The 18145-nt window shown below is 38.8% G+C and overlaps 1 protein-coding gene across 1 annotated transcript; it reads left to right on the top strand.

Moving 5' to 3' along the window:
* Positions 1-737: 737 nt before the first annotated feature.
* Positions 738-17035, top strand: LOC131128605 (phosphatidylinositol transfer protein beta isoform-like). The gene is made up of 11 exons (XM_058071610.2): positions 738-841; positions 2908-2938; positions 3494-3639; positions 3818-3909; positions 4051-4058; positions 4155-4229; positions 4329-4412; positions 7391-7468; positions 11583-11693; positions 12169-12291; positions 14630-17035. Exons 1-11 carry the CDS (start codon positions 822-824, stop codon positions 14675-14677), a joined length of 816 nt encoding a protein of 271 aa, XP_057927593.2. The 5' UTR covers positions 738-821; the 3' UTR covers positions 14678-17035.
* Positions 17036-18145: the final 1110 nt, after the last annotated feature.

The following is an 18145-nucleotide window of genomic DNA, read 5'->3' as shown; positions in this document are numbered from 1 at the left end:
TTCTTTGTGAATTGAGTGTCTGCTCTGAAGCATGGATTCTCTTGCTATTCAATGTTAATTAAGATGTATGACTTTTTAGCCCATGATTTTTTGAGGTTAAGATCAAGGTTTCATGACAACCATCTGTCATTTATCAGTAAACTGTTTCAATAAAAACAAAGAAAAATATTTTCTCTTTTGGATCATTTTGCAGTCTGCAACTACTATATATTCTTGAATAGCCACATCATCTGCTGTCAATGAATTGGAATGTGGGTGTATACACTCACTGGACACTTCATTTGAATTTAATCGATTACAAATATGCCATTACAAAAATGGTGATGCAAGCAATGCATCATCTGTTTTGTGCATGCATGTATGCCTAAGGATGTGGCTTAAGCGGATATAAAATGTGAAACAATTTGCTACTGTTCTGACTATTCTACTGTTCATTGCATGCAAAATTCTACAAATAAAAAGAACTTGTACATTGGACACACAAAGGTGCTGCTCTTTGGAAGAGGTCAAAAGCCAAACTTTGCTTCTAGATAGTATCAGCAACCCAGCTGTAAGCATGCTATCCTATCCGGTCGCAAGTGAAATTATTTAACCGTCACCACTATTTGTATAGTAAATATTAATAATGACTTTTATCTTAAACATGATTAGCTTGGTTTTGTAGTTTTAACTGTCAAACAAATAGAATTATCTTATTGGCTGACGTACATAAGCGAACTCTTCCAGCGAATCATCGACAGCGATGGGCGGGAATCAACTGTTCTAAGCAGCAATCAGCGGTCGCTACAGGCAGAACGGTCAGTTGGAAGAAGTACGACGAGATGGTCATCACCAGGGAGTAGTAAGTGTGATATTGCTGTCAATCCATTCTTTTAGACGTCTTTTGAGACCATGCTAAGATTTAAATAAGGGTTTTAGATCGTGGGTAGCGGGGTTTGATTGGTTGTACACTCGCAAGGAAAGTTTTCATCATTGTGTCCTAAACACGAGGGGAAGGGTGGGATTGCCCAAGCACTACTGTGGCCTACCGGCGTTGACAGATTCCGTTATACTATCTGTTTCTTATATGTCCATGGAGAGTAGCTCGCATATTAACACGTCAGTCCATGGCTGTTTTGCTATGTTTACCATATAAAAGTGTTGCTACTGTTCCTTAAAGTGAAGAACATTCTTGAACCATACGTTAGCTTCCTATTCACGAATGCTAAGATAGCTAGTCATTTTAATAGCGGTGGGCAATCACCTGGCGCTGCTATAGTTATCGCCACTCGACTTAAGTTAACCCTGTGTTCTTGCCGGGTTATCTTTTCGGACATAAATCATATTGTCGTACATAGTTGACTACTCTTCATGTAAATTGTTGCACTAAACTGTACTGTAGTTTGTTAGCTGTAATGTCAGCATTCAGTAAGGGTTGACGTTGTGCTAGTTAGCAATTAGCCCCGAGTCTTAAGTTGGGTCAAACAAAAGTTGTCGAATCAAACAACAGTATTAGATGTGCTCGATATATTTGCTTTCTAACGGATACTGACCACCACTTCATTTCCGGTAGCGATATTGACTGCCGCTCTTCCTTCAAACTAAAATCACTTGTAGTATAATGAATTGATTAATTTCTCAAAGAAACACTGCAAATACGTAAAATACTGTAATATGCAATGCAAGTCGTGGCTCATATAAATTTGAAACATCTTGTCATTAAGTAGTCATTAAATGTACAGATAAGAATCCAACTGAGCCTGGAAAGCTGCGCGTTTCTATGTGGCACAAACATCTGTATAAGGACAAAGTAAGTGCAAATTATGAAATTATTCAGAGATGCTCCACCTGTCACTTATTTTGCTGTAGAATACGCTACAAGGGACTCGGTGATTCTTCAGGTGGTGTACTATTATATTAGAAGTATTGAAGGACGATGTGCTTTATAGTGATTGTAAAATGCATGTTTACCATCCCAATGTGAAATATTTCCAGACGCCGGGCAGACTGACCCAACAAGCTTGTTGCTCTATGGGGCATTGCACTGTTAGATAAAGTCGTCACCTGTGCGCTGATATCATTGTAGGCAGACAAATCAATATGATAGATAGATGGATACTTTATTAATTTCCAAGAGAAATTCACCTCCCAGCATCTCTGCAAAAATGTCAGAATAAACTTACTAATATGATCCGATTCCGATATAATTTTTCTTCCTGGTCCAGACCTAAAATATAATTTTGACGTACTGAATATATTTCAGTAATAGTACAATATGATTGTACTAGTCTGCAATCATATTTATTATGAAATACTTGGAAAACAGCACCTTGATGTAAAAATATATTTATTTTTTTTAATTATGTTGGTGTCAAATCCCACATATAACACTAAAATTTTTATTTTCGTTCTTTTAGACATAAAAGGCAAAATCGAGGGAATAATTGTTCATCCTAGCTCAAAAACTGATCACACATCTTGCAGTGAGACAGGAGAAAATGTCAACAATAAAGGCGTCTTGTGACTAAACATGGTCCATGTCAGATAACAAGCAGTGTCTTGAAATGTAATTAAATCAACTCAGTCATTGTAGGGCAGCTGTCACCAAACCAACCAATTGGAACATGCCATTAAATGACGCATGTACATATCACTGTGTCCACAATCGGTCACTATCATCAGTGCCATTGTGTCCAATTGGGCAGTAATGGCTTTAATGAGGAAAATTGGTGAGATCACAATCAAATGCCTTTTATACTGTGAAACTGACACTGAAACTGACAGAGATATCTAACTTACGGATATAAAATATTTATAATACATTGTTTTTTTTACTATTCAGTAGATGTTGAGACTATTATGTTGCATTATGTTTGTAAGACTATATACTGTAGCTCATCCCCCTCTCTCTCTTTCTTGCTTGACTAGCCGAGTGGTTTTACCCTGTAGTGTTGAGGAGGTGAGTCATTTTTTTCCTTTTAACTTCTTGTCCTATGTCTTCTCGATAAATTGGGATCTTCTCACACTTTTGTTTAAAAAGTACCAACAACAACAACAAACACCACCTCTGAACAAAACATAATGTGTATCTTCATGACAGACAAAAGTATTCTAATTTATTGGACTGGGACAGCACATGTTTCAAAACACATGCATTGTTTTGTGACTCGGTTAAATAAACATGATGTTTTCATTGTACTTTTCTAAAAATTAATTATTAAAATCTTGTCTCGTCTCCTTCTCGGGGACCCAATCATGTGCATTGTTTGGAGTTGGATGTCTCATGACACCCCTAACGTGCAGTTTTTATCATCCTTGTACATGATGCTGAGCTCATCTATAAACTGTTATTTTAAATAGCACAGAATTAATCTTTTGATGCTTGAACTCTCATTTGAGAGGTTCCACTATATCTGAGATACTAATTTGGTCTATTTTTTCAATAGAACATGCTGCCTCAATCTATCTCAACCAAATCTTCTGTTCTTAAACTTGTTTGTTGGTTGTGTTACAGTATCAAGTGGGACAGTTGTTTTCAGTAGCAGAAGCAAGTAAAAATGAGACAGGCGGTGGTGAGGGGATTGAGGTACTCAAGAATGAGCCATATGAGAGAGATGGCGAAAAAGGACAGTATACACACAAAATCTACCATCTGAAAAGGTTTGTGACACCTCTGCGTTGACTTTGTTTTCAGTGTAATTGCAGTATGGTACCAGATAGTGGCAGCATTGTCATTATTGATACTATATGTGTTTTAAAGTAGCAGAGCATTATGGACAATATTGGTTATACTTACATCAAATGTATTTCTTTGTCCTCCTCCTACATGACTCCACAGTAAAGTTCCAGGGTTTATTAGGTTCTTGGCACCAGAAGGTGCGTTTGTATTTCATGAAAAAGCTTGGAACGCATACCCCTACTGCAAAACCAGTGAGTCTTGTTTCCATAGTTGTGACATTTCTTTAATACTTTCCACCATTTTCTGAATGATTATCTTTTCTCACTGTGTTTTAATATATTTCATAACCAACACGTTTTTGTTTTTCCTCCTTGCTTTCCGTGTTTGGTCAGTTGTGACGGTAGGTGTTCTTTAAATAGCTTGTTTATTTTGATCAATAAATGAATAGATGATAATTTACTGCATTCTAATGAATCTATAATTCTTATTTCTGCAGAATGAGTATATGGAAGATAATTTCTTCATCAAGATTGAGACGTGGCATAAACCAGATCTTGGAACACAAGAAAATGTGAGGACCTTCTCCGTCACACAGTCATCTTAGTTTGTGTATTTGCCTACATATGCATTTTCAGGCATTGTGTGTTTTATTTTCATGTTTGTGCTGTAGGTGCACAAAGTAGACCGTTCATCATGGAAGGAAGTCACTGTTGTACCTATTGACATTGCAGACAGAAGCCAAGTTTCCTCTGCTGTGAGTAATCATTCATTGGCCTAAATTTAAACTTAAACTGCCTGCATATGGACAAGCATTGTTATCGCATGCTTATCATTAAGTAGAACACTGTCTGTGAAGAGAGATTATCCGTTTAATGGCCAATATTTTCTAAGTCACTTATTGTGGAATTTTGCCCATCATTCACAATCCTTATGTGAAACATGAACACGTTTATTTCCCTTTTCTGTTCATTTTACCATGAGAAAACAAGTTAATTTCAGCTAGCTTACAAGAACATCATTGGGAGACACCTATTTTGACTATGAAGCCCTCTGTTGATATACTACATGCTGTGATCATGCAGTTTAACATGTACAATGATCATAGTTGCAGTATGCCTATCTTGGTGTATTTGATGATTTAAAACTCTACTGAATTTTTTTCTTTGGCATATTGATACTGACACGACGGCGTCATTCACAGACAGAAGAGTGGGTACCTCGCTCTCAATTTCGCTACAAAGATTCAACAAGATGCTCGTTTGCCATCATTTTTTTCTGTATCAATGCGCAGAGAAAATAAGTTTTGGTAATGTTTTGAAAATATATGTCTCCCATTGACAGTATTGTAAGATCGTTGAAATTAACTTGTTTTTTAGTGTTATAGTAATGCACAGAAAGGGGAAAGAAATGTGTTCATTTCTCACATAACCCATCATCCATCAGTACGAGTCTGGGCTTGTTTTCCAGAGACATTGTGTACCAAACATGCACATTAACACTCAATAAGGTCATCAAACCTTACCTTCATGCATTCCCACATAGTATCAGCATTTGGCGGCAAACATGAGGTGAAAGGGTAAAATACAGTATCATGGTCTGTGTGAATTTTACTTGTGTTCAAAGACCATCAAAGTGACCGTCAAATAATCACTCACAAAGATTCAACAACTGGGGAATTTCTAACTGTATATACATAAACTTTTATGTAGTTGTAGTTGCATATACAATTGTTTACCACAAAGAGATTTACATCCCTACTTATTATAGATAAAAACTTTTTTCATCTGTTATTAATTATGAGTTAACATGGACAAAATGTGATTGATTGTGATTAAATATTCTAATCGATGGATGGCCCTAATTTATAATGATAAGCATCTACATACATATAGCACTACTCCAACCATCATAGCAGCGGAACTGTTTGATTGGAGAATGATACATTTTATATCATCTGCAATTAAACATACCATATGTTAATATCAAATGATGATGGTGATAAGATTTTTCTGCATTTCCAAGATTTTCTGTAGATGCATATTGCTGTTATGTATATCACATTGCCTCATTAAATTTTGGCAGTGTGTTGTTTGGTTACTGGTATGACGTATCAGTATGTATGTGTGCGTGTGCTCATACGTGTGTGTTTGCTCTGCGAAGTTAACGAGGTGGACATGTTTGCCTTTCTGGAGTAGTGTGTTGTGTCTGAGGGCCCTATCAGCTCTCAGCCTCGGGCATGGCTGCAGGGCCTGGGACGTACCGCCGGCACCGATGAGTTTGTTAGTGTAATTACAGTTTGCAGTTCTTCATATGGCAGAACTAGATAAACACACACACTTGGGCTCTAACACATTTTGGTTTACTTGAGGAGTTGCTCCTTTTTGTCTGCGATGGCACATCGATTCACAGACCTCATTAGTGCAGCACACTGCATTGTTATACGACTCAAGTGCTCAGCATTAAAACAGTCAAATTAGTAGTGTGTGTGCATGTGCCTCTATCTGCGTGTGTGTTCCACACATTTTGCACCCTCATGTTGGCTGATAGCCCTGAAAAATAGCTTTTAGCTGCAGGCACATCATGATTTATTTAAAATTGCTGGGCCCTCGAGCAATTGATATATTCAAGTTTCTGTTTCTCTTGCCCTTCTCATAAAGTTAATGTATATACTCTGTATCCTCAGTACATTCCAATTTTACAACAGGATAGGCAATACATGAGTTATTGCAGCTTTAATGACCGCATCAATGAGTTGGTCTTTCTGCATTTCATTCACACAAGCAGCAGTATGATCAGAGTATGACAAACATGCCAAAGTTGCGATACACAAAGGCATGGTTATTCATTTAAAAGGACAGGACAAGATGATGGTTTAACATTACGAACATTAAGAAAACATTGCATTACAACATTACATTAACAAACATTTAACATTAAGAAAACTACAATGACAAAATGTAGGACTGGACAAACAGATGTTTAATGATGGCAGCTGTAGAAGCTACTACTAATTTATTTATCTAAGGGCATGTGTAAAACCGCAGTAGATGATGTGTGTATTTGTATACACTACAAAGAACTACAGTTCCAAAGATGCTTAGTGTATGAACCAAGGAAGCAGTGAATTTCCAAAATAGTATCACATGTTTTGATATCAACCAACACCAATATTAATCCAATGACAGCACAAATCATTCATAGTTTTATTACTTATTTTGTAGTGTTGAATATTAGAAAAGGTTTGATCATGTGTTATTACTCAGAACAATAATCATCAACAGTAGGTATGAGGGGGAAAAAACTGACCAATTTACTGTACTTGATGCATCTGGGGTATATATTAATAATGTAGGCTGGTTATAATATAACGAAGTGCTGAGTTTAAACTCAACGTTACTCACCATCAATAGGAGCTAATCATTTCTGTTTTGGCTAATGACTCCTTGTCGGGTTATGTTTCGCGTATGATGCTGCTTCAAATGTGCAGTTTGGTCAACAGTAAACTTCACCAGTTCTGTGCCACCATGGGACAATTGTGCATAACAAGTTTTGCACTCGGCTGCATAGTCTTTTTCAGACTTTTCCGAGGAATACCACCACTAATCCTGTTGCACCCTGAATTATATGTATGTTGGTAAATTTTCAATTCACTCTTCCAAGCTTGTAGAGTTTGATGCATTTGTTTTTAAGGGGATGTGTTGTATGCCACATTAACTGTCAGTTGTCATTTAGGACTACAAGCCAGATGAGGACCCTGCCATATTCAAGTCAGTCAAGACCGGAAGAGGACCACTTGGGCCTCATTGGAAGGTATTTCTCTTGAGTATTTGTATTGGACTTTTGTTTCGAACATGGTACCATGTGTCTAGCTGTTGTCATTTATCATTCGAGTAAAGACTATTGGCAGAGTTTTCTTTCCATATGAAAGGTTGAACAGTGGACCAGAACAGATTGCCCCCCCCCCACCCCAAAAAAAAACAAAATAAAAGTTTGGCAAGGGCTGTATATTTCACAACTATGGCCACAGATGTTGGACCAGGTGTCTCATTTATAAAAGCCAAAATGGGACTTGAAAATAGCATTAGCATTTAACTGTTGTACACTGTTCCACTTCCAGTTCAATTTTAAAAGCCAAACCTAATTTATAAAATACAGCAGTCCATATAATTATCAAAATCTATAAGTAAAATCCAATATTACGTTGAATAGCACTAAAGGGGAACTGCACTTTTTGGGGGGAATTTTGCCCATCAGTCACAATCCTTAGGTGAAGTGCAGTTCCCCTTGAACATTTAAATATATGCAGGTCATCAGTCGTAGTTTATTACAAACAACATTGTCCCTGTCAAGCCTAATCATAACGCAGGGAAAATCAACCTAACCTAATAGAGCAGGTAAATAAAAACATTGCGGTAACGATCAAACTTTGATGTTAAACTATATTGCAGCATGGAAAATATTACAGATTTGATGTGGATTTTGTCCGAGATGTAAGGTTGAATATGAATGCTGTAAAATGTCTTCATCTTGCACGTGATCAATGCAATTGATTACACTCTTGTTGCCATCACCTGTGGCTATGACAAAAGAATATTTGGCAGTGGAATGTTGAGTGTTAATAATTGAGTGTTATTGAATTTTTCTTTCACCTCAGATTCAACTTGTCTTTTGTTTCCTCTGTGTCCTATGGTACCTATGGTAACTAGGTTTTAACTTTGAGGGTTACTACTGTAACACAAAAGAAAATCTACACAGGGTCCTCTGTTTACAGCATTTTGTGGTAATGAATGCTCTCTCATGAATTAAAGACTAATATTGGTCATTAAATACAGGACTCACACATGCAGGGTTGCAACCATCACTAATGATAAATCATATTGAAATGTCGACCTGGATGTTGGAAGGACGAGGAGGGGGTTTATGAATAACCTCTCTATCGCAAAAACAAGAGGTTCATGGCTTTACTGGGTTGGAAATCACTTTGGACGATATGGACCGTAGCGTGTATTCCTACTATTATAATTTTTGAGTTGTATCACGGGATGATAATATAATTTAATTCAGCTGAGTCTTGTATAAAAAGCTACAAACATTAACCCATATAATACACTGAAATTGTAATGCACATTTATTGATTTATTGGTCGCAAAAAGCAAGTGCATTTAGTGTCAACCAAAGTAGATCAGTGAAAACAAATGAACAGTAAGCACCGACAGTTATTACAAGGCAAGCTAACTGGCTAGCCGCGGCTTGAACGGGGGCTGTCCATGAACTCTGAGTGTTAAAATAAGAATCCTCTTTAAGCGATATCTTCAGCTGTAACATGGACTGGTGAGAGATACAAACTCATTGGAATTGTTTGTTGGCAAGCGAATAGGCTAATCAACACGCGCTGTTCCTTAGCAACAACAACAATGCCAAAGAGTGTCTTGTTCTCCAGGCTTTGACTTCTGTGACATTGACTTCTCCATCTCTCTTGCTTTCTCTCTCTACGTGTCTGTCTCCATCTGTTTGTGTAAGCAAGCAAGAGCACAAATCCATCTATCTGGACAGTTACCTTGTTACGTCCCATGTCATGAGTTATTTGGGAAACTTGACAAACTTAGTACTTGTTTAATTTACATGTGTGATTCTTGCTGACGTGCCAGTGGTCAACAGGCTCATTAATTAGCATTTTAATTCATGATGTATTTGCTTTGCATTGGCCCCCAATTGGCACACCATATGAAGACCACCCTGCGCCACACATTTCCAAGCGGAGTGTTTACAAACAGAAGCTCACATGCAGCTTTGTGTGTACATGCTTTTAATTTCCCCAAGACTCTGTCCTTAAAGACTTAAGGATGCTTGTTTAATTTTTACTTGGTTATTGCACACTTTGATACATAAAGGTGTTTTGCACAATTATCTGTCTGTATTTATCAGGAAAACACTGAGCTAGAGTGAAGCTGCAGGAATGTAGCTGCCGGTTGATCAAGACAGAACCACTCTCTCACTTCTAATTGGAGTTAATAGAAATTCACCAAGTTACCAGGGCAAATAATGGTTTTGTTCTCTAAGCTTTTTACTTCTGTGTCCATCTCTCTCGCTTTCTCTCTGTGAATGGTACTGGTGCACTGCACAAAGTGGATGGGATGGTGAACTTAACTTCCATACTCATTTTAAATTAACAAAATTTGGACTACAATTGGGTCTTCCAGTAGGACAGTGATCACAAACACATCAAAACTAGTTTTGGAATAGATTAAACAGGTTAACATTAAACCTCTGGAATAGCCATCATTGAGCCTTGACTTGAACCCTATTTGTGGACTGTGCTTTAAAACCAAGAAAACAACAATTCTGCCAAGAAAAGTGATTGAATATTTACTGTGTAGAAGATTGTTGGCTACAAAAGTGTCTGATTGACACTCAGGGATATTTAACCAAATATGATAGGATGTATAATACCATAATTTCTGGTGTACAAGACGCGACTTTTTTCCTAAGCTTTGTACCCTGCGGCTCGTACAGCGGTGTGACTAATATATTCTCATCTCATGACATCTATACTTCAAACTACAGTACTACTAATCGTTTAAATACTGTGCCGCTCGCAAGTCAGTGAGGAAATGGTAGCGATTCATTTTGGCAGGAGCCAGTCACAAGCTATAAGGGAACTCATAGTGACTTTCAATTTTTTCCCATATTTCATTATTCCTAGCGCTGCAGTTCATTGGCCAATGGCTGCTATAAGCCCTCTCTGGTGGCCCGGCAGCCATGATTGTTATTGTAACCTGTGCAAACATTTGATTGGAGGACTGTTGCGCTCCCATATACTACACACGCAACGGGCTCTTGTAGTCTTTCCATCAGACCTTCTTCCTTTTCAACAGCTCTGAAAATCTGAGCCCCCAAAATTTTAGCGTTGTCAAACATTCTTTTTTCTTTCAGAAATTCCTCACCACAAAGGCAGCCAACTGCTTTAAATGTATGAAATAAAGGAATTCATCTTTTTGGTTTTAATTAGATCATTTTCTCATAGACTGTGGACATGGAAAACCTAGGAAAAAAAGTAGTTATGCGACAACAGAGGCGCAATTTGTGCCAGCTTCACGAGCAATACAACTCTTGTCTATCTCTGCATGCACACATGCTTGCATATCGCTTCGCTTTGTATTTCTGAAAACTTCTGCTGCTTTGAGTGGGGCACAGAGAGGGAGAGAAGAAATGTCACCGAAAGTGTTTTGATGTAGAATGCGTTTCATGTGAAGTTCTCCTTTTGCGATGACAACTTTTCTAAACCCACTGCAAATTTAGAAATGTTTCTCATTTCCCTTCTCTCGCTTTGCTCACTGATGGCAGCATCAAACACCAGCAGGATGGGGGCGAAGGAGGCAAGTCTGTGGCATTTTCTCCTGGTTTGTAGAGCCCGAATGAATTGATTAATTAAACAGGTGTTCTCTGAGGCTTCTCTGGGACTGTTCTGGGGGCGAACAGGTCCTCGGTGTTAATAATGTAACCAGCTTTGCACCACAACGCCCTTATCACATTTCCACTTCCGTTTTATCTGCCTTCTGTGGCCACAAAGCCATGCCTGTCGGGAACGGTGTCACTGTCGGGGCGGAGGCAGAGAACAAGTCCCTTGATCTAGAGTTTATCCACTTTGCTCCTCCACCGCCTTCCCCCGTTCCCTTTCTTTTCTTCTTGTCTGCAGAGAACAGTACAGAACACAGAATGGGTTTAGAAAGTGTGTTATAGATTAAGGTGCTTTTATCTTTGCACAGTCAACTCCATTTGCAGAGTTTTATGTATTGACTTTTTTTTAGCCTTAAATGCTGCCAAGATTAGTCTTGAAAGGTATTCTCTTCGCTGTCTGCTGTTTTTTATTATTTTATCATATGAAGCTTCTTTCTTGTGATTCTCTTCCTGTTTCTGTCATTAGAAAGAGCTGGTTTCCAAAACTGACTGCCCGAGAATGTGTGCCTACAAACTGGTCACAGTCAAGTTTAAATGGTGGGGCCTGCAGGGTAAAGTGGAGAGCGTCATCCATGAGGTTAGAGCCACGTGTCTTGACCAGGATTGATTCTTCAATATTAAGAGTTTTGTTTTTTTTTATCTGTCAACTAATTTTGTTGTATTGTGTATATACTTTTGCTACCATGAATTACATTTTGCATGATTTTTTCCTGTAAGTGTATACAGTCCTCCCTCATTTCTCGTGCTTGATTGTTTTCTAACCTGGCAGGGATAAGTGAATTTCCTTGAAATGGGATTCGATATTATTTCATTTTTGTAGTTGGAGCATCAAAAACCTGTTTGACTTTCTAAATGTAGTTTAGAGCCCTGTAGACATGAAATGATGCCCCTAAGGCCCCTTTCCTATTGCTCTTTTATTTATTACTCTGCAGGGAAATAAGAGACAAAGCCATTTCCATATAGAATGGGAGAGTCCGACATTTTCTAAATTTTACAAATGTGCACATCAGCAAAGTTATCAACACAGCCCCTGCCCTACTAATTTATTTCAGCAAGAGAAGAGGATCTTCACAAACTTTCACCGTCAACTCTTCTGCTGGATTGACAAGTGGGTGGACCTAACAATGGATGACATTCGGCGGATGGAGGCAGAGACCCAGATGGAGTTGGATGAGGTGAGTACACTGAGCTTGTAAAATAACCTTTGATTGATCATGTGAATATGATACGATTTTAAATTTGTGCACTCCATGACATTCAAATCATTCAGAAATAGGACAAAGATTTTTAGTTTTTGCAGTGATCAAACTAAAATTAAGACCGACCATAGTGAAACACATTACAATATTTTATCCATCAAACAAGTGAGTGAGACATGCACTTCCTTGTTCTATTACACAGTATTGCCTACTTTAAATGACTAACTGATTTGTGAGCTAAACATTTTCCATCTTAACTCGCAGCGCTGTCTTTTTGTTTGTTTTTGTTTTTTTTTCTCATTCTTGTGTTGCTTTGTAGAGATGAGCAAGCACACCACGACCGTATCTGTACTCGTGATAGGCAGTGTATAAACTAGAAGTAGCTCTAAATTTTTCAAAAATGGCAGCAATCCTTGTGAGCATTACTCAGTTAGCATGTCAAAAGAAACATTCCTCATCTTGCTAGTTCTTATTCTGCCTCATTTTTTGTTCATTAACGTCTCCTCCATTCCTTAACCAATTCAAACAAATCCAACATGAAAATGTTCAGCTCACTCTGGACAAGTTTGCTACCTATTCACACTTTTCAAAATATTCCCACATTTTAATGTCATTTTATATTTTCTGTGGCAATTGTCCCATTTAAAAATGAATGGACAATTTAAGAGGCGCCCTCTGCTGGTGAATGTTTCATTAATGAATCACTGTGCGTCTTCAGCAGTGATGGCATGGCTTGGTTGATAAAAGTACGGGCCTCCCAACACAAAGCTACATGGTTCAATTCCCACTTATGCATGTAATTTAATCACTGCCACCTATCAACTAGTTAGGAGCAATGGTTGAAGGGAAGAAGACCGTCAACTCTGACTTTCTTTTTTTTAATAAAACTTTGTTTTGGATTGCCAAGGCACACCACTACGTCTTCAACAATGACAGAATGTTGTCCACAGTGTATCCCACCTTTTCCTTTGCTGCAGACTTTGCTGCATTTACTCTTTTGGTGTTGTCTGACATCACTGAAATTGTACACACATGTATGTGTTACACTTTACAGTATAGTGCAGCCTGAATTATTTTATTGGCCCAGATTCGACAAGCTAGCAGAATGGTCCATTAAAACCACATATCATGTTTGCATGAGCACGTGTTGACTGTGTAAACCTGTGATGTCCCTCTGGATATTTCAGGACATCTCTAGTAACCTTTTACAGTCATGCATGCACATTATAAGAAGCCCTCTCTTTTTAAAGTTAAAGGCGGAAGCCCGGATCAAGCTTTGTACCCACAATCCTCAGCAAAAATGCATGCGTGTTAGTGACATACTGTAAATCACAGGCTTCTCATTTCTGTGAATCACATTCTCTGTGAAACCTTACCCACTGATTTTCTTAGAACTTTTGTCCATAAAAGGGGAAAAAAAGTAAGAATTCATGCTGAACTGTACTGGCGTAGCCTAAATGGGCCAGGCTCAAACATTCCATGCTGTCTACCAGCATACTGCATTGTCCCAGCATGTTTCCCATTTTCCTTGTGAATAAGTAAATGTTGCATAGCATCAAAGTGGGCCGTGGTAGGGACGAGGTTGTCGTTGTGCAAAATGATACTGGCGTGCGATGCTAGCTAGTAAACACTGTGTTATCGTTATTCAACTTCTTGACTGCATGGGGTGAACGCCAACCTCAGACATGAATTTATGGTGCCTCCTAACCAAAATAGTCATTTTGTGCATGCCAATGTGCAATGCTTCTGTCAGAGAAGAGGGAAAGAAGTGAAGGCCAAAGGAGCGCTTACCTTCAAGATGGCTCCTTTTCCCTCATTAACATACAAATGGAATTCTGCCTTTGAAAAAGAGTCTGAGCAATGATTGAGTGAAAGAGGAGAGAAGATTCGGGGGAGGATGGAAGGAGGAGAGTGAATCCTTATGCCGTTTTATCAGATCTGTCTGGTCTTCTGTTTAGAGCCACAGTTGGTTTGAACTCTTCCATTAACGTCTTGAGCTATCAGATTCTACCACTAATTGGCTTTCCGAAGCCATCAGCCTCGGGGCTGGCGAATCTGAAATAGATGCTTTTTATCTACCTAGAAAATAAACAAGATACTTGATTAGTAAAGTTTGGATAGGTTGGTCTATTTTTGTGAAATGCTTTGTAGCAATAATAATAATTATTATTATTAAGTGCATGCAACCACGTTTGAGAAAAGTTCCACCCACAAGCAGGCAATTTTTTTTTTCAATGCTGCAAATATTCACTTACTTGTCCTCACCTGTTTAACTTCCATAACATAACAAGCTCTTTCTTCTGCTTCTCCACAGCTTCGCAGTAAAGGTGAAGTAAGAGGAACAAGTGCTGCCGACGACTAAAGCAGCAAAGGATTTTAGACAGCCACAATGGCGGCTGCTAATAGGGCTTCTTCTGTGGCACTTTTTACCCATATCACTTTGGAGATGGAGACCTGTAATCAATAGAGCAGATCCCCATCCTGTACCCAATCATAGGCCATCTGTCATCTGAGCATGATGAATTGATTACTAGAAACCACCACCATCTTCACTGGCTTGATTTACATTTCCCTGCCTTGTGGACGGATATGAAAACAAATGTTTTGATCAAGATGCATTTCACAGAAGCAAACTGATCTGCTAAAACTGCTGTTGGCAGATGCTGGACCAAATATTTCCTCCGTATTACCTTGGCTTTTTGTGTTTTTATCCCCAAAACATTCTACCTAAGTGCTATATCTCTCACTGTTTTAACTTGACACGCTGTGGCTCTACAGTATGCATTCCTCAGTGTTTGTGTGTCATACTCGTGTTCCTTCCTGTTGCTCCACAGCACTCATTAAGAGATTACTAACACCTTTTTCACCTCAGCCCATTGTAATCCTTCCATCGTCAGCCCACCTAACCAAAAGCACTGCATCTTATTAACACTGACAATCATGCCTGTGCAGGTCTTCATATCCACTCCGCACGAACACACACATGCATGTGACGCATCATAAACGGGCATAAACAGACATGCGCGCACTCACAGTTTCAGATGCCTTTGCAGTGACTGGGCCTCTCAAAGAACCTGGGCAGATACACGCAGGCTTGATCAGCCAGGTAATGTTAAAGGGATAGTTTGGGTGTTTTGACACCCCCTTAAGCAGTGAAGTCCGTCAACAGCGACTCACTCCCCACTTCGTGTCCTGAGCCGACTTCCGTGAAGTGATACGATGGCAGAAAAAATAACACCGAGCTATGATTTTTTTCGAGTAGTCATTTTGTGATGCAAACGTATTATGCTTTTGAAGGCATATTGTTTTGAGAAGAGAGACCAAACTGTGTAACTGTCCCCAGCAATTAGCCGAAATCCGATCAGAACTCTGCTCAGAACACAAAGTGGGAAGTGAGTCGCTGTTGACAGACTTCACTGCTTATGGGGGTGTCATGTCAAAAATCTAAACAATCGCTTTTGATTTGGATGTTTCTTCCCATTTCCCCAACACAGTCATGCTTTGCATACAACACGGAATTCACCATGGTGCATGTCCTAAGGGGAATGGTGCTACTCCCTTTAGTTTTCTTTCTCTTGCCCATCTTTACACTCCATTTTAGCGCCTCACCCAGTCCGTCCTAGAAGCCTCATTCAGCTGGTCGAGCAGACAGTGTCCACTCAGCCTGGTGTGTTTACATAAGTGCTATCAGTGCCACCTGCAACTTGCCTTAACCTCTGAACGTTTCGAACCTATCAACTACTGTAACTCTGCAACCAATTGCTCGCTTTAGCTACCTCGCTTGTTGGTGACTGACACCTAAAGGTTAGCACTTGCTATTACTGTAGCAGCTACTTGTTGGGAGTTGGGGGATTTGCAGGGCTGCATTTTAATTTCGTGCTGTGTTACTTTTCCTCCAGTGTAATTTGATTTCATGTTTTTTTTCTTTTGTGAGTTCTCTCAAGTTCCACCAACTATTTGATACGCATGCCATATTAATGAGCTCTGAGTTTCAACCCCATGCACTTTCCGTATAGCCTGTATAATCTGGTAAGGGCTGTCAGTTTTTTTTAGTATTACACACATGTACTGTTCATATGGTTCACTCCTTTCAAAATTGATTCTCTCCCACAGTTTATTTTTATGTGATCACGAGAACCATAAGACATTTCATTCTTATTAGTCCTACAGATCCAAAGAGTGTTAATTCACTTGTTTACAGCTGGTAAAATAGGACAATAAGGCAGCAATTAAAGATGTTCTCGATCTTTTTGATATTGTTTTCCCCAACAATTTATTTTTTACACCTAATATGCTTTAATTGGAAATATTTTCAGGTACAAAGTGATTGTTGGATAGCGTGAATTGTAAATTTGTCTTTAGATAAGTGTTTCAGAAAAACCCTCAGTGTAAACTGTGCAGTACATTTACATGTCAGTGATTCCAGTGTCTGACAAAACCCACTGGAAAAAAAATTCAGCTCAGCTGTCAGGATGGACATCTGGAAAGAGATGGAAAGATTGCGTTCTTGCATCAACTCTCATGCTCTCATGTCCTGAATTATGAAATATGCAACTGAAAAGAATTCCAAACGCTTTTTGTGTTTTTTAGATGTTTTTGATTTTTATAATCAGGGGAACACTGTAATGAATGTATAAATGTGCCTTTTCTGCCTTTAAATCCTGAAATGACATTAAGTATATGTTATCTTATCCAATAAATTTTGAGGGAAAAAAAATTATCTTGCTTGTAAATTTTGTCCCTTGGGTTTATGTTGCAACTTACCATTGGCTTGTGGGTAATCCTGAGGTTCTTCACCTCATGTAAAACCGTGTTTTTTCTTCCTGTTATTGTTTTTAATAGATGTCCATTAAAAATGTGTGCACTCTGAAGATTTGTCACCAGGCTTAAAATTATCTGCAGCTGCAGGAAAAGTTTTAAAATAACAAGGGTTGATTTTAAAGTGCAGGAAGGACTTGTCTATCTGCCAGCTGTGATACTGCCCTTTGTTATACTTTGGAAAAAGAGTCTTGTTCTGTTGAAAGGAAACCCCTTATTGCTGACTTAGAACAACCTAATTCTGTAGTGTGGTTTCTAAAAGAGATGGGCACGCTTGCCCACGCACCACCTGCTATATAGCAACTCACAATATTCTTCTGTAGGCATTATGGGTCTCCCCTGTGGAGCACATGTATGTAGGAATATGTGTATATATAATACACACGTGTATATATATTTTTTTTTTCAGGAAAATGAGTCATTCATTCATTCATTTTCTACCGCTTTTCCTCACGAGGAAAAGAGACATAATTATGAAATAAGTATTTTTTTTCCAAGACTGAAAGTTAACTCGCGCAGACCTCACAGCTAGGAGACCAGGGTTCAATTCCCACCCTCGGCCATCTCTGTGTGGAGTTTGCATGTTCTCCCCGTGCATGTGTGGGTTTTCTCCGGGTACTCCGGTTTCCTCCCACATTCCAAAAACATGCTAGGTTAATTGGCGACTCCAAATTGTCCATAGGTGTGAGTGTGAATGGTTGTTTGTCTATATGTGCCCTGTGATTGGCTGGCGACCAGTCCAGGGTGTACCCCGCCTCTCGCCCGAAGACAGCTGGGATAGGCTCCAGCACCCCCTGCGACCCTCGTGAGGAAAAGCGGTAGAAAATGAATGAATGAAAGCTAACTTTAACTTTAGTTGTAAAAAGTGGAACTTTGGGTATTGTCAATTTGTCCAGAAGGTCCGACTTCAATTGGCTCCAAACAGAAATAATGTCAATACAATTGAATTTTATCATTTGAAAGTTACAATTTTGCTTTGAAAAGTCTTGTCACACACCAAAATGTATGAAAA

This window comes from Doryrhamphus excisus, linkage group LG3, assembly GCF_037039965.1.
Source record: "Doryrhamphus excisus strain RoL-2023G ecotype Guam linkage group LG3, RoL_Dexc_Guam_v1.1, whole genome shotgun sequence".
Taxonomy (NCBI): Eukaryota; Metazoa; Chordata; class Actinopteri; order Syngnathiformes; family Syngnathidae; genus Doryrhamphus; species Doryrhamphus excisus.
Note: the sequence above shows the minus strand (reverse complement) of the source record. Positions and strands in the feature narration are given on the sequence as shown.

Bases quoted from the DNA above. Each gene is read 5' to 3' on its own strand.
- LOC131128605 (XM_058071610.2), top strand. From the start codon at position 822: ATGGTCATCACCAGGGAGTA. The intron at 7,469-11,582 runs GTATTTCTCTTG...TTCTGTCATTAG, and splicing joins CACTTGGGCCTCATTGGAAG to AAAGAGCTGGTTTCCAAAAC. The intron at 11,694-12,168 runs GTTAGAGCCACG...AATTTATTTCAG, and splicing joins TGGAGAGCGTCATCCATGAG to CAAGAGAAGAGGATCTTCAC.